Below are 14,129 nucleotides of genomic sequence, written 5' to 3'. Positions count from 1 at the left end.
ACAACAACAACAACAATGATAACAATGAGAATATAAATTCAAGAAATCAAGAGCTCATTGACAAAATATTAAATATCAGAACTGATTTCAGAGGGACACTGCAGAGAAAGTATGATAATCTGAAAATGAAACTAATGAATTTCACTATAGATAAGGAGTCCTAAAGGAGCTCTGGTAGTGCAGTAGTAACGAATCAGGCTGCTAACCTCAAGGTCATCAGTTCAAAACTACCAGCCATTTCGTGAAAGAAAGATGAGGTTTTCTGCTCCTGTAAAGATTTACAGCCTCGGAAACCCTATACAGGGTCACTATGAGTCGGAACCGACTCCATGGTAGTTAACAACAACAACAACAAAGAGTCCTAGTGTGGAACTGTAGGATCAGCACTGGACTGCTAACCACAAGATTGGTAATTCAAACCCTCCAGCCACTCTTTGGAAATCCTATACAGGGTTGCTGTGAGTCAGACCTGAATCTACAGCACTTAACAACAACAGCATAGATAGGAAAACTCTAACATATTAAAAGCGAATACAGAGGAAAAAGTCACATATTAAAAGTTATTAAAGGAGGTCTTTCTTTGTCTCCAGGGAGGCAGCTGCTTGCTCTTGCCATGTGCTGGTGTTTGAGGACTCTCCCTTCTCAGGTTTACCAACAGCATGAATCAAGATAAGTTAGCCAAACTTCAGGCTCAGGTCCAGATAGGGGTCAAGGGTATAGATTGCAGAAAGAAGAAGGTGGTGCATAGAACAGCTACAGCTGATGACAAAAAGCTTTAGAGTTCTCTTAAAAAAAAAACTGGTTGTGAATAATATAGCTGGTATTGAAGAGGTGAACATGATTAAAGATGATGGGACAGTTATTCACTTTAACAATCCCAAGATCCAAGCTTCTCTCTCTGGTAACACTTTTGCAATTACTTCTATGCTGAAGCCAAACCAATCACAGAAATGCTTCCTGGAATATTCAGTCAGCTTGGTGCTGACAGCTGAACAAATCTAAGGAAGTTAGCTGAACAGTTTCCAAGGCACATGTTGGATAGCAACACACCAAAACCAGAAGACATTGATGAGGAGGAGGATGATATTCCAGATGTCATAAAAAATTTTGATGAGGCATCAAAAAATGAAGCTAATTAAAATCTTTTCTGATTTTTGGAAGCTGTCATGGACTAGATTTAGCAGGTCAGCTATGTGGTTCCAAAGTTTTACAGACACGGAGAACATCACCTGTCACTTGTTCAGTAATATAAATATTTTGTATCTCAATAATGCTGTTTGTTCAGCAGTTTTGGTCATTTGATTTTGCACTTCCTCCTGGGATCTAATCTTTTGGTCAAAATGCAAAGTATCTTTGCATTTGAGGGTATTTTTGTTTTTTTATTCTTGGTTTTATTGTTTTTTGTTGGGGAGTTTTTGGTGTGTCTGTATGCATGTGGGTGTGGGTGTTCAGTGGAGAGCAAATTGGAAACAATCCTATTTATCCTTCCCCTCTCCCCAACAGAAATAAAACAAATCTTTACATTTGTAAAAAAAAAAGTTCTTAAAGGAAATTTAATGTAGTGCTGTAAGATAAGCACTGGACTGCTAACCACAAGGTCACAGTTCAGACCCACCAGCCACTCCTCAGAAACCCTATACCTACTCATTCTGAGTCAGAACTGACTCGATGGCACTTGATAAAAACAATATAAATACAAGTAGAATTACAGCACGTAATTTAATACATGAGAATTGTTGTTGTGTGCCATCGTGTCGATTCTAACTCATAGTGATCCTGTAGAATAGAGTAGAACTACCCCATAGAGTTTACTAAGTTGTTAAATTTCTAAGAGCAGATAGACCTTTTCTCCCTGAATGGGTTTGAACTGTAGAACTCTCAGTTAGCAGCTGACTTCCTACCACTGCACTACCAGGGCTCTTTATATGGGAATTAGTGTTCCTGAAAATGGAGAGCCCAAGAACTAAAACAGAAAAGCTATTTTTTTTTTTCATGATATTTATGATTATGTGCCTAACATGAAGGAAGATGTTTTTCCTGATTATGACTATCAGGAGTACTTTGGATATGTTATCAGAAGGAACCAATCCCTGGAGATAATGATGTTTGGAAAAGTGGAGAATGTGAAGGAATTCCCCCGTTCAACCAAACCCATCCAACAAGATCTATTGATTCAGTGGCATTAACAATGGGCTCAAACATAACAATTGTGAGGATGGTTCAGGACCTGGCAGTGTTTCATTCTGTTGTGCATAGGGTCACTGTGAGTTAGAACTAACTCGATGACACATAACAACAACAACAACATTCAGGGTTGTTTAGAGAATTTCATGAGAGAGTATGTGTAAATGCCTAGTATACACAAGATGTTAAATAGATGGTAGCTTTCATCAGTGTTGTCATTTGTTATTAAGTTCCCTAAGGGGATGAAAGAAGTCCTGGTGTGGCACTGTATGATATGCACTCAACCATAATGTTGATTTGAACTGCAATGTTGGTGGTACAAAGTTACCAGCCATTCCTAGAAACTCTATACAGGGTCGCTATGAGTCTAGACTGGCTACACAGCACTTAACAACAAACAACAAAGGGATGAAAAATGCTTTCTTGTTTTCATTAGCTTATTTAATAGAGCTACATTACTATACTCTGCAATACAAATAGGCCTTTCTCTAAGTATGAGTTTACAGTAACTGTATTAGATATTTTTCTTGAAATGCCTTGCAGGTTCATTTTTGCAGGGAGCAGAGAAATCGATATCCCTGGTTCAAGGAGGGAGAAGTGAGTATGCAGCAGCTTTGGCATGGGAGAAAGGGAGCTCCGGACCAGAGGAGAAAACCTTTTCTGAGTGGTTAGAATCAGTGAAGGACAATCCTTCTGTGATTGGCTTTGAGGTAAGATTAAAATATATTATGGGTAAAAGCTTAAGTAGTTCTATAACATCCTAAATTTCACATCATACAATTTCTTTTTTCTATTTTCCTCTCAGATAATAAAGGAAATATCTTGTTACTGTTCATGCACAACCTACCTCTTTTTCTTCTAATGCTTAATTCTTCATCCATTGTTTGTGCTATTGAAACTAGCATTCTACAGGACAGCATTTAGAATTCTTAACATGCATGAAATACCAAGGAAGAGAAATTAGTGAGTAAATGTACTCAGACTAGCATTGAGTATTACTCTTCATCTTCCCATGTATCCATTATGTCTGATTTTGGTGGTTTTCTTGCCACATTATCTGATGAGCACTCCTAAATCTTCATCTATAGCTCTGTGACATAAATGGAATTTTAGAACCATTTGGCAACCTTCTTCTATCCCTATTGCTTGATTTTACCAGTAGTGTATTTGCATATTTATTATAAGGACCCCTGTTGTAGGATCAGCACTAGACTATGAACCACAAAATTGATAGTTCAAACCCACCAGCTGCTCCTCAGAAACCCTACATAGGGTCGTTATGAGTCAGAACCAACTCAATGGCACTTAACAACAATAACAATAAATACTTGTTATACAGATCCCTGGTAACATAGGAGATTATTAGCTGGGCTGCTAAATACAAGATCAGCAGTATGAATCTACCAGTCGCTCCGTTGAAGAAAGATGAGTCTCTTTGCTCCTGTAAAGATTTACAGCCTCTGAAATCCTACCCAGGGTCATTATGAGTCAGAACCTACTAAGTAACACACAACCACCACCACCATCATGTTGTTATACAAGGAGCCCTGGTTGAATACTGGGTTATGATTGGGACTGCTAATCGCAAAGTCAGCAGTTCAAATCTTCCAGTTGCGCCACAGGAGAAAGATGATACTTTCTGCTCCCATAAATATTAAAAGCCTCAGAAACCCCATACAGAGTCACTGTGAGTTGGTACTAACTCCACAACACACAACTACCATCACAGTTATACATAGCAGGCCCAATGGCATTTAACAATAACACGTAGTTATATAAAGACGTGATTTTTATTATTTATGGATTACATTGCACACATATCAGCCATATGTCATTTAGAACCAGTTTTATCTGAAACATAACCACATAAAAAGACCTCCAAAGAGGATATTATGTTCATTTAAAAGAAATAAGAAGAGTTCAGTCATTGTAAAACTGGAATCATTTACATGCAACACTAGATACTTTGAGATCTAAAGGTTATGGTAAGAAGGCAAGATTTGCTCAACCAGCTCAGTACTTGTGAAACACACACTGAGCTATACGGTCATTTTGGGGAATTTAAAATGTTAGTAAAATAAACTCCGATTGTGATTTAGCTCCATTTCTTAATTGTAATTTTTCTATTCAAACTAGCAGCAACTTCATTTCTTCAGTATTTCCCACTACACATTGTTTCCCACCAATCATAAGTCTGTTTGTCATGCTGTGGTGGCTTGCATATTGCTGTGATTTTGGAAGCTATGCCAACAGTACTTAAAATTACAGCAGGGCAACCCATGGCTGACAGTTTTAGCTGAGCATCCAGAAGAAGACAAACATGGACTATTAACAAAAAGCAGAGATGGACTACTTACAAATATTTAGTTACTGAAAACCTTATGAAAGTTGTTGTTAAGTGCCATCGAGTCAGTACTGACTCATAACAACCTTATGCACAGCAGAATAAAACACTGCCTGATCCTGGACCAACCTCATTACTGTTGTCACGCTTGAGTTCCCTGATGCTGCCACTTGGCCAATCCATCTCTTTGGGGTCTTCCTCTATTTCTTTGACCCTCCACCTCACCAAGCGTGATATCCTTCTGGTCCTTCCTGACACTGTATCCAAAGTATGAGAGATGAGCACTCTGGCTGCACTTCTTCCAACATGGATCTTTTGGTTCTTTTGGCAGCCCATGGCACTTTCAATATTCTCCTCCAAAACCATAACTCAAAAGCATTAATTCTTCTGTGATTTCCCTTATTCATTGTCCAGCTTTCACATGCATATGAGGTTATTGAAAATACCATGGCTTAGTTATTTTAGCTTTTCAATACTTTAAAAAGGTCTTGTGCAGCAGATTTAACTAGTGCAATATGTCATTTGATTTCTTGACTGCAGCTTCTGTGAGTGTTGATAGTTGATCCAAGAAGAATGAAGTCCTTGACAACTTCAATCTTTTCTCCATTGATAAGAATGTTGTTTATTGGTCCAGTGGTGAGGATTTTTGTTTTCTTTATATTGAGATGTAATCCATACTGAAGCTCGTGCTCTTTGATATTCGTCAGTAAATGTTTTAAGGCCTCTTCACTTTCAGCAAACAAGGTTGTATCATCTGCATATCACAGGTTGTTAATGAGTCTTCCCCCAATCATGATGCCACGTTTTTCTTCACGTAACCCAGCTTCTCAGATTATTTGCTCAGCATACAGGTTGAATAAATGTGGTGAAAGAATACAACTTTGTCATAAACCTTTCTTAATTTGAAAACATTCAGTGTTCCCATGTTCTGTTTGAACAACTGCTTCTTGGTCTATTTACAGATTCCTCATGAGCACAATTGAGTGTTCCAGAGTACTCATATTTCACAATGTTGTCCATAGCCTGTCATTATCCACCTAATTGAAAGACTTTGTGTAGTCAATAAAGCACAGGTAAACATCTTTCTGATATTCTCTGCTTTCAGCAAAGATCCATCCGACATCAGCAATGATATCCCTTGTTCCACAGCCTCTTCTGAATCTGGCTTGAATCTATGGAAGTTCTCTGTCAGAGTATGCCTGCAGCCATTTCTGTATTATCTTTAGTAAAATTTACTCACATGGGATATCAAAAGATTGTCCGATGATTTCCTCATTCCATTGAGTCACCTCTCTTTGGAATGGGCACAAATATGTATTTCTTCCAGTAAGCCAGATAGTTGTCTTCAAAATTTTTTGGCATAGATGAGTGATTGCCTCCTATGCCACTTCACTTTCTTGGAAGATTTCAGTTTGTATTCCATCAATTCCTGGTGCCTTGTTCTGTCCCAATTCCTTCAATGCACCTTGGACTTCCTCCTCTAGGATCATTGGCTCTTGATCATATGCAATCTCTCGAATTAGTTGAACATTAACCATTTCCATTTAGTACTGTAATTCTGTGTATTCCTTCCATCTTGTCTTGATGCTTTCTGTGTCATTCAATAATTTGCTCAGAGAATCTTTCAGTAACAAAACTCAAGGCTTGATTTTTTTCTCTTCAGTTCCACCAGCTTGAGAAATGCTGAGTGTGTTCCTCCTTTTTGGTTCTCTGACTCCAGATCATTTCACATTTTGTCATAGTATTTGACTTTATCTTCTTGAGCTGATCTTTGGAATTTTCTATTCAGCTCTTGGATTGCCTCATTTCTTCCATTTGCTTTAGCATGTCTACACTGGAGAGCAAATTTCAGTGTCTCTTCTGACATCCATTTGACTTTTTCTTTCTTTCTTGTCTTCTCTATGACTTTTTGCTTTCTTCGTGTATGACGCTCTTGATGTCATCCCACAACTCTTCTGGTCTTCGGTCCTTAGTGTTTAATGTATCAAATCTGTTCTTCAAATGATCTCTGAATTCATGTGCTATAGTCAAAGTCACATCTTGGCTTTCATTGACTTGTTTTCATTTTCTTCAGCTTCTGTTTGAATTTGTATAATGAGCAATTGATGATCTGTTCCATAGTCTGTCCCTGGCTTTGTTTTGACTGATGATATAGAGCTTTTCCTTTGTCTCTTTCCACAGATGTAGTCAACTTGATTTCTATGTATTTCATCTGATGAGGTCCATGTGTATAGTCATCTCTTATGCTGTCTAGAGAAGGTAATTGAATTGAAAAAATCATTGATTTTGCAGAATTCTATCATGTGTTCTCCAGCATCATTTCTATCACCAAGGCCATATTTTCCAACTACTGATCCTTCCTCTTTGCTCCAAACCTTTGTATTCCAATCACCAGTAATGATCAATACATTGTGATTGCATGTTTGATCAATTTCAGATTGAAGAAGTAGAATTCTTCTATTCCTTCCTCACTGGCTTTAGTGGTTGGTGCATAAACTTGAATAATAGTGGTATTAAATGGGCTTCCCTATAGGTGCATGGATATTATCCTATCACAGACAGCATTGTACCTCATGAGTGATCTGTATATGTTCTTTTTGACAATGAATGCAAAACCATTCCTCTTTAATTTGTCATTTCTGGCATAGTAAACCATGTGGTGTCAGATTCAAAATGGCCAATACTAGTCCATTTTAGCTCACTAATACCTAAGATATCGATGTTTATTCGTTCTATTTCATTTTTGACAACTTCCAATTTTCCAAGATTCATACTTTGTTTATTCCATGTTCCTAATTTCAATGGATGTTTACAGCCATTTCTCTTCATTCAATGACTTCATTGCTAATATTTTTTAAACAACATAATATATAACTATACACAAACACACCCATCAGCAAATGAAGGTCCCACAGGCTTTTCTACCACAGGCTTTACTCCATTTGCGTCATGATGGTCAAGTCTACTTTGAGGAGGCAGGTCTTCTCCAGTTACATACTGAGTGCCTGCCAACCTGAGAAGCTCATATTCCAGCACTGTATCTGACAGTGTTTCTCTGCTATTCAAAAAGTTTTCAGTGACTTAATGTTTGGAAGTAGTTCATCAATCTTTCTTCCTTCTTCTGGAAGCTCATCTGAAACCTGTTCCCCATGGATGACACTGCCAGTATTTAAAATACTGGTGGCATAGCTTTCAGAATCACAGCAACTCACAAGCCCCCACAGTACAACAAACTGACAGATGAGTGGTGGAGCCTTATGAACAGAAATGAGAAATTGTCTGCACCAGATTATTGAATATTGAAACATGATGAAGAACATGAGAATACTATCAGATATAGCCAGAAGACAAACCGTCTGGTTAAAGGCACTCACAATATGACTGGGGTGAGTTTATGCCTCAAAGTTGAGTTGATGGTGATGGTAGAAATGAAGTAAACCCTTTGGGACCTTCATTTACTGGTGGGGCACAATTCAAAATGAGGGGAAAAAGCTGCAAGCCTCCATTAATAATTGGAGCACAGAATGTACAAATTACAAATCCAGGAAAATTGTAAGTTGTCAAAATTGAAGTAAACACCTAAAGATTGATATCTGAGACAGACTTGTATTGGCCACTTTGAATCTGACAATCGCATGGTTACTATGCCAGAAATTACAAATTGAAGAGCAATGGATCACATTAATCATCAAAAAGAGCATTTCAAGATCTGTTTTGAATTACAACTGTCTGTGATAGGATATTATCCATACACCTACAAAGAAGACCAGTTAATACCACTATTAATAAAACTTACATACCAACCACTAAAGCCAGTGATGATGAAATTGAAGAGTTTTTCCAAATTCTTTAATTTGAAATTTATCAAAGATGAAATCAAGTGTATTGATAATTGCTGGATATTGGAATGCAAAGGTTGGAAACAAAAAGGAGTGCTTGGAAAATAAGGCCTTGGTGATAGAAACGATGTTGGAGACCCCATGATAGAATTTTGCAAGACCAATGACTTCATTACAAATCTTTTTAAAACAACATAAAAGATGACTATACACATGAACCTCACCAGATGGAGTACACAGAAATAATTTGACTACGTCTGTGGAGAGAAATAATGGTAAAACACCATATCATCAGCCAAAAAAAAGGCCAGGAACAGACTGTGGAACAGAATATCAAATTCTCATATGCAAGTTCAAGTTGAATATGAAGAAAATTAAAACAAGTCCACAAGAGCCAAAATATGATCTTGAACACAAACACACATGAATTTAAAGCTTATCTCAAGAACAGATTTGATGCACTAGACACTAAAGACCAACCACCAGAGGAGTTGTGGGGTAACATCAAAAACATCATACAGGAAGAAAGCAAAAGATCATTAAGAAAGAAAGAAGAAAAAGACCAAAATGGATGTCAGAAAAGACTCTGAAAAGTTTCTCTCTAGCATAGAAATGCTAAAGCAAATGAAAGAAATGAAAAGGTAAAAGGACTAAATTGAAAATTTCAAAGGTCAGCTTGAGAAGACAAAGTCAAATATTATAACAAAATGTTCAAAGACCTGGAGTTAGAAAAGCAAAAGGGAAGAACACACTTAGCAATTTTCAAGCTGAGGGAACTGGAAAAAAAATCAAGCCTTGACTTGTAATATAATGATGCAGAAAGCATCAAAAGAAGATGGAAGGAATGCACCGAGTCACTGTACCAAAAAGAAATGATCAGTGTCCAACCATTTCAAGAGGTAGCATATAATCAAGAACCAATGATACTGAAGGAAGAAGTCCAAGGTGCTTTGAGGAATTGGCAAACAACAAGGTTCCAGGAATTGATAGAATATAAACTGAAATCTTTCAACAAACTGATGAAGCTCTGGAAGTATTCACTCATCTGTGCCACGAATTTGGAAGACAGCTACCCAACCAACAGATTGGAAAAGATCCATATTTGTTCCCATTCCAAAGAGAAGTGACAAAACACAATGTGGAAATCATCAGACAATATCATTAACATCTCATGCTGGTAAAATTTTGTTAAAGATTATACAAAAATGGCTGCAACGGCACATTGAAAGACAATTGTCAGAGTTTCAAGCCAAATTCAGACTAAGATATGGAATGAGGATTTCAGATGGAGCTTGTCTGAAAGCAGAAAACACAAAAAAAGATGGTTACCTGTGCTTTATTGACTACACAAAACCTTTCAATTGTGTGGCTCATGACAAGCTATGGACAACATTGTGTAGAATTAGTAGAATGCTTTATTGTGCTCATAAGAACCTGTACATAGACCAACAGGCAGTTGTTAGAATAAGGGAAAACTGAATGGTTTAAAATTAGCAAAGGTATGTGCTAGGGTTGTATTCTTTCACCATACTTATTCAATCTGTATGCTGATGATTCAAGAAGCAGGATTATATGATGGAAAACATGGCATCAGGATTGGAGTAAGACTTGACTCATTAGCAACCTGCAATATGCAGATGATACAACTTTGCTTGCAGAAAGCAAAGCGGACTTAAAATATTTACTGAGGAAGATGAAAGACCACAGCCTTAAATGTGGGTTGAATCTCAATGTAAAGAAAACAAATATCCTCACCACTGGAGCAACAAACAGCATCCTTATAAATGCAGAAAAGATGGACTTTATTTCCTCAGATTAGCCATCAACACTCACAGAAGCAGCAAATGAGGTCTTGCATTAGACAAATCTGATGCACAAGGACTCAAAGTATGTAAGAGTAAAGATGTCTGTTTGAAAGCTAAAGTGTGTCTGACCTAAGTCATGGGATTTTCAATAACCTTATATGTATGTGAAAGTTGGACAGTGACAAAGGAAGAGTGTAGAAGAATTGATGCATTTGATTATGGTGTTAGAATATTATAGGTAGCATGGGCTGCCAAAAGTACAAACAAATTTGTGTTAGAAGAAGTAGAACTAGAATGCTTCTTGACAGCCAGGACAGCTAGACTTCATTTCTTTTACACAGGACATATTATCAGGAGTGATCAGGAGTGACCAGTTCCTGGAGAATGATATCATATTTGGTAAAGTGGAGAGTTGGAAAAAAAAAAAAAAAAAAGGAAGACCCCCTTACAAGATGGATTGGCATAGTGGCAGCAGCAGTGTGTTCAAGCATAGCAAAAGTTCAGAAGTTGACACAGAACTGTTCAGTGTTTGTTCAGTTGCTCATACAGTTTCTATGAGTTGGTACCAACTCAATGGCACCTAACAACAACGCATTTTCTCTTCTGGCGTCTCCAAAAGTCATTGAATACAATCCATGGGAAAACTGAAAGCCTTTCTTACTCGTCTGCTCTAGATTTTTCTATTTGAATTAACCTTAATGCATTCAGTAGAGAGTTAATGACTAACCATGAGCTGCCAAAAGAACCAATAGATCCGTATTGGAAGAAGTGCAGCAAGAGTGCTCCTTGGAGGCCAAGATGGCCAAACTTCATCTCTCATAATTCAGATATTGTCAGGAGAGAACAGTCACTGAAGAAGGATATCATGTTTGGTAATGTGGAGGGTCAGAGAAAAAGAGGAAGACCCCCAGTGAGATGGATTGACCAAGTGGCAGCATGATGGACTCGAGTGGCAACAGTAGTGAAGTTGGCCCAAGATCAAGCACTGTTTTGTTCTGCTGTGCATAAGGTCGTTATGAGTCGGTACCAACTTGATGACACCTAACAAGAACAACTTTTTGTCATCTATCTTAGTACTTTAATTGAAGCATTTGAAAGCTAATAATTACATGATACAAGCCCAAATAAGTGACAATTGATATAATACTTCCTGCAAAATAGCTTTCCTGGAAAGATAAGTTCTAGATATATCATACCTGCATTACAATACTATTGTTAAGTTCCACTGAGTCAGTTCTGACCTAAAGTGACCATGTATAGGGTTTCCAAGTTGCAGCTGGTGAGCTTGAACCATCAACTTGGCATTTCTAAATAACCTTGCAGTCCGTGCATTAGCCCACAATTCACATCAGGACTTCTTACTACAATAACAATAAAAATCAAACCACAGTCATTGCTGTCAAATCAGTTCTAACTCATGCCAATCACAGGTGTTATAGAGTAGAAATACAGGATTTTTTTATTGTTGTTGTTTGGGTTGTATTTTTTAAGAAAGCAGATCACCAGAACTTTATTCCACTTTGTTGCTGAGTGGATTTGAACTGCTAACCTTTCCCTTTATAGCCAAGAACAAACCATTTGCATCACTTAGAAACAGAAAAAGTTGGCTAATTTGCAGACAACTGTTGAACCCAGTCTAGAGGGTAGAAAATTTTCTCCACCATGTTCAACAGGAAGATGTACTGTATTCTGCAATAATCCTTTGATGTGTAGACTTTCCCAGGCCTTGTCTTTCTTTCTGGGAATTGGGCAATGATGGTTGCATTTTGCCAATGGGTGTGACCTCCTCTTTTCCATTTGCTTTTAGCTTGCTCCCATTGTGGACTTGATAAGAAACATCCCCTGTGCAGTGACAAAACGAAACAACCTCAGGAAAGCTTTTCAAGAATATGCAGCCAAGTTTGACCCTTGCAAGTGTGCTCCATGTCCTAACAATGGCCGACCCACACTATCAGGGACTGAATGTCTGTGTGTGTGCCAGAGCGGCACCTACGGTGACAACTGTGAGAGACGGTCTCCTGATTTTCAATCTAGTAAGTACTAGTAACTTTTAACAAGATAGATCCTATATCCATGCCAAAAACATATTCTAGATTAGTCAGTTAAACAAACAAGCAAACTTTCTGTTAACAACATCTAAAACTCACAAGGAAAATAAAACTTTAAAAACTAAACTCTAAAATCAAACAGACCTGGTGTGAGTCTCTAATGTAAACTGTCAGCTGTGTGACCTTGGAATACTTACCTAATATTTCTATGCCTCATTTTGTTTATCCATAAAATGATGATAATAATAGTATCCACCTGATGATTTCAAAATATATGTAACCCAACCCTTACAATAAAATAAATAAAATAATATAGCATACTATAGAATAAATAAGCCATACTTATTTATCTTTGTTATTAGTATTATTACTAGAAATCATTTTTTAAATAATTTTTAAACCTCTTATGTATTGTAATAAGGAGCTCTGGTAGCGTAGTGGTTATGAATCGGGCTGCGAACCTCAAGGTCAGCAGTTGGAAACTACCAACTCTTCACCGGGAGAAAGATGAGGTTTTCTGCTCCCGTAAAGATTTACAGCCTCGGAAACCCTGTACAGGGTCGCTATGAGTCGGAACCGATTCCACAGCACATAACAACAACAACATGTAATATAGAATGAGGATGGCCTAGTAATAAGGAAAAAATTAAGTAATAACCAAAGATTTCATACAGGATTAGATAATGTTCATAAATACCTCAAATACTCCTTAGAAAAGGGGTACAGAATAGGAATATATATTCTATTGCCTTAAATATATAATTTAATAATTATTTGAAGATATTTATATATACACACTCATGCTTGCATACAAACACATGAGGGTAAATTTTTTAAAATATTGCTACTAGGGTTTCAGTTCATACATGCATGGGTTCTTTCCAAACAAAATATGTTTAAACATGTCTCTGCAAGCAGTGGATGGCTGCAGAAAAGTTCTCTTATTAATACAGTTGAAATCTCATTAAGGTGCCATCAAAAAATAGGTTCAGTCCAAACAGTGACTTTCAAGTGTATCTGCTATGCCAGTTAAATTTACGGCATAAAGATTAGCTCAGAAGGATATGGTGACTATTTCTTGGAATTCCTAAGAGGTAATCTTGAAAGATTTTTCTTGAATGACACAGGATGATCATAAGAGCTCACAGGAATAAGTGCTAAGAAAATTGAAAACTGTGTTGTTGAAAAAAATCCAGGAAAATTGTGACAATGCATCTATTCACTTTTCCAGAGGACCAAGTACCCTATGAGAATTTCATTGGGAAATTTTACCCCATCCATTCTACAGTCTAATCTTTACCATTCAGACTTCTTTTTGTTTACCAAACTCAAAGAACAGTTAGAAAGGACACAGTTTGAGTCCTTGAGGATGCCAAAACTGCAGATTTGACAAGGTATTCTTTGGGGAATTGGTTATAGAGATGGAAACCCCACCTGCAGATCTAGATGTAGGATATGTTGAGAAATAATAGCTTTACATTTTGATATCTTTGTTTAATAGTTTTCTAAATTTTGTAGCAATGTTAGGCCCCTTAGTGGCCTAATCCAGTAGGAGACCCCAAAAAGATCATCAGGACTCGAGTTTGATGCAACAGCAAGAGGTTTATTTGCCAACGCGCTGGGGTCCACCTTCACTCTTAAAAGCAGGAGACAAAGGCGACCCCGCTTTACAGTATAAGCCAGTTTTTATAAAGTTTTAGGGGCATAATTGTGCAATACCATAGATACAGTTTCTGATTGGTTAACAATTGGCAAAGTATGAGATGTTACAGTTTAATTGGTCAGTACTGGTGGTCTTTGTTCTTAGGCTAGGGCAAAGGAAAACATCTGGCATCTGGCCTTGGGTCCTGTCTATTCATTATCTAGTTCCCGCTGTTGCTAGGGGTGAAAGGATATTCTAAGGCAACAT

At 37.4% G+C, this 14,129-nt stretch overlaps 1 protein-coding gene and 1 pseudogene across 1 annotated transcript in view; both read left to right on the top strand.

The window, feature by feature from the left end:
* Positions 1–14,129, top strand: part of C6 (complement component 6) — a 190,146-nt gene that overhangs the window by 103,196 nt on the left and 72,821 nt on the right. Inside the window, exons 9-10 of the mRNA XM_006875400.1 lie at positions 2,728–2,894; positions 11,980–12,205. Of these exons, the coding sequence (XP_006875462.1) occupies positions 2,728–2,894; positions 11,980–12,205 (393 nt within the window). The remainder of the gene's footprint in view (positions 1–2,727; positions 2,895–11,979; positions 12,206–14,129) is intronic.
* Positions 660–1,139, top strand: LOC102816316 (annotated as a pseudogene).

Source organism: Chrysochloris asiatica, unplaced genomic scaffold (genome assembly GCF_000296735.1).
Source record: "Chrysochloris asiatica unplaced genomic scaffold, ChrAsi1.0 scaffold00325, whole genome shotgun sequence".
Classification (NCBI taxonomy): domain Eukaryota; kingdom Metazoa; phylum Chordata; class Mammalia; order Afrosoricida; family Chrysochloridae; genus Chrysochloris; species Chrysochloris asiatica.
Note: the sequence above shows the minus strand (reverse complement) of the source record. Positions and strands in the feature narration are given on the sequence as shown.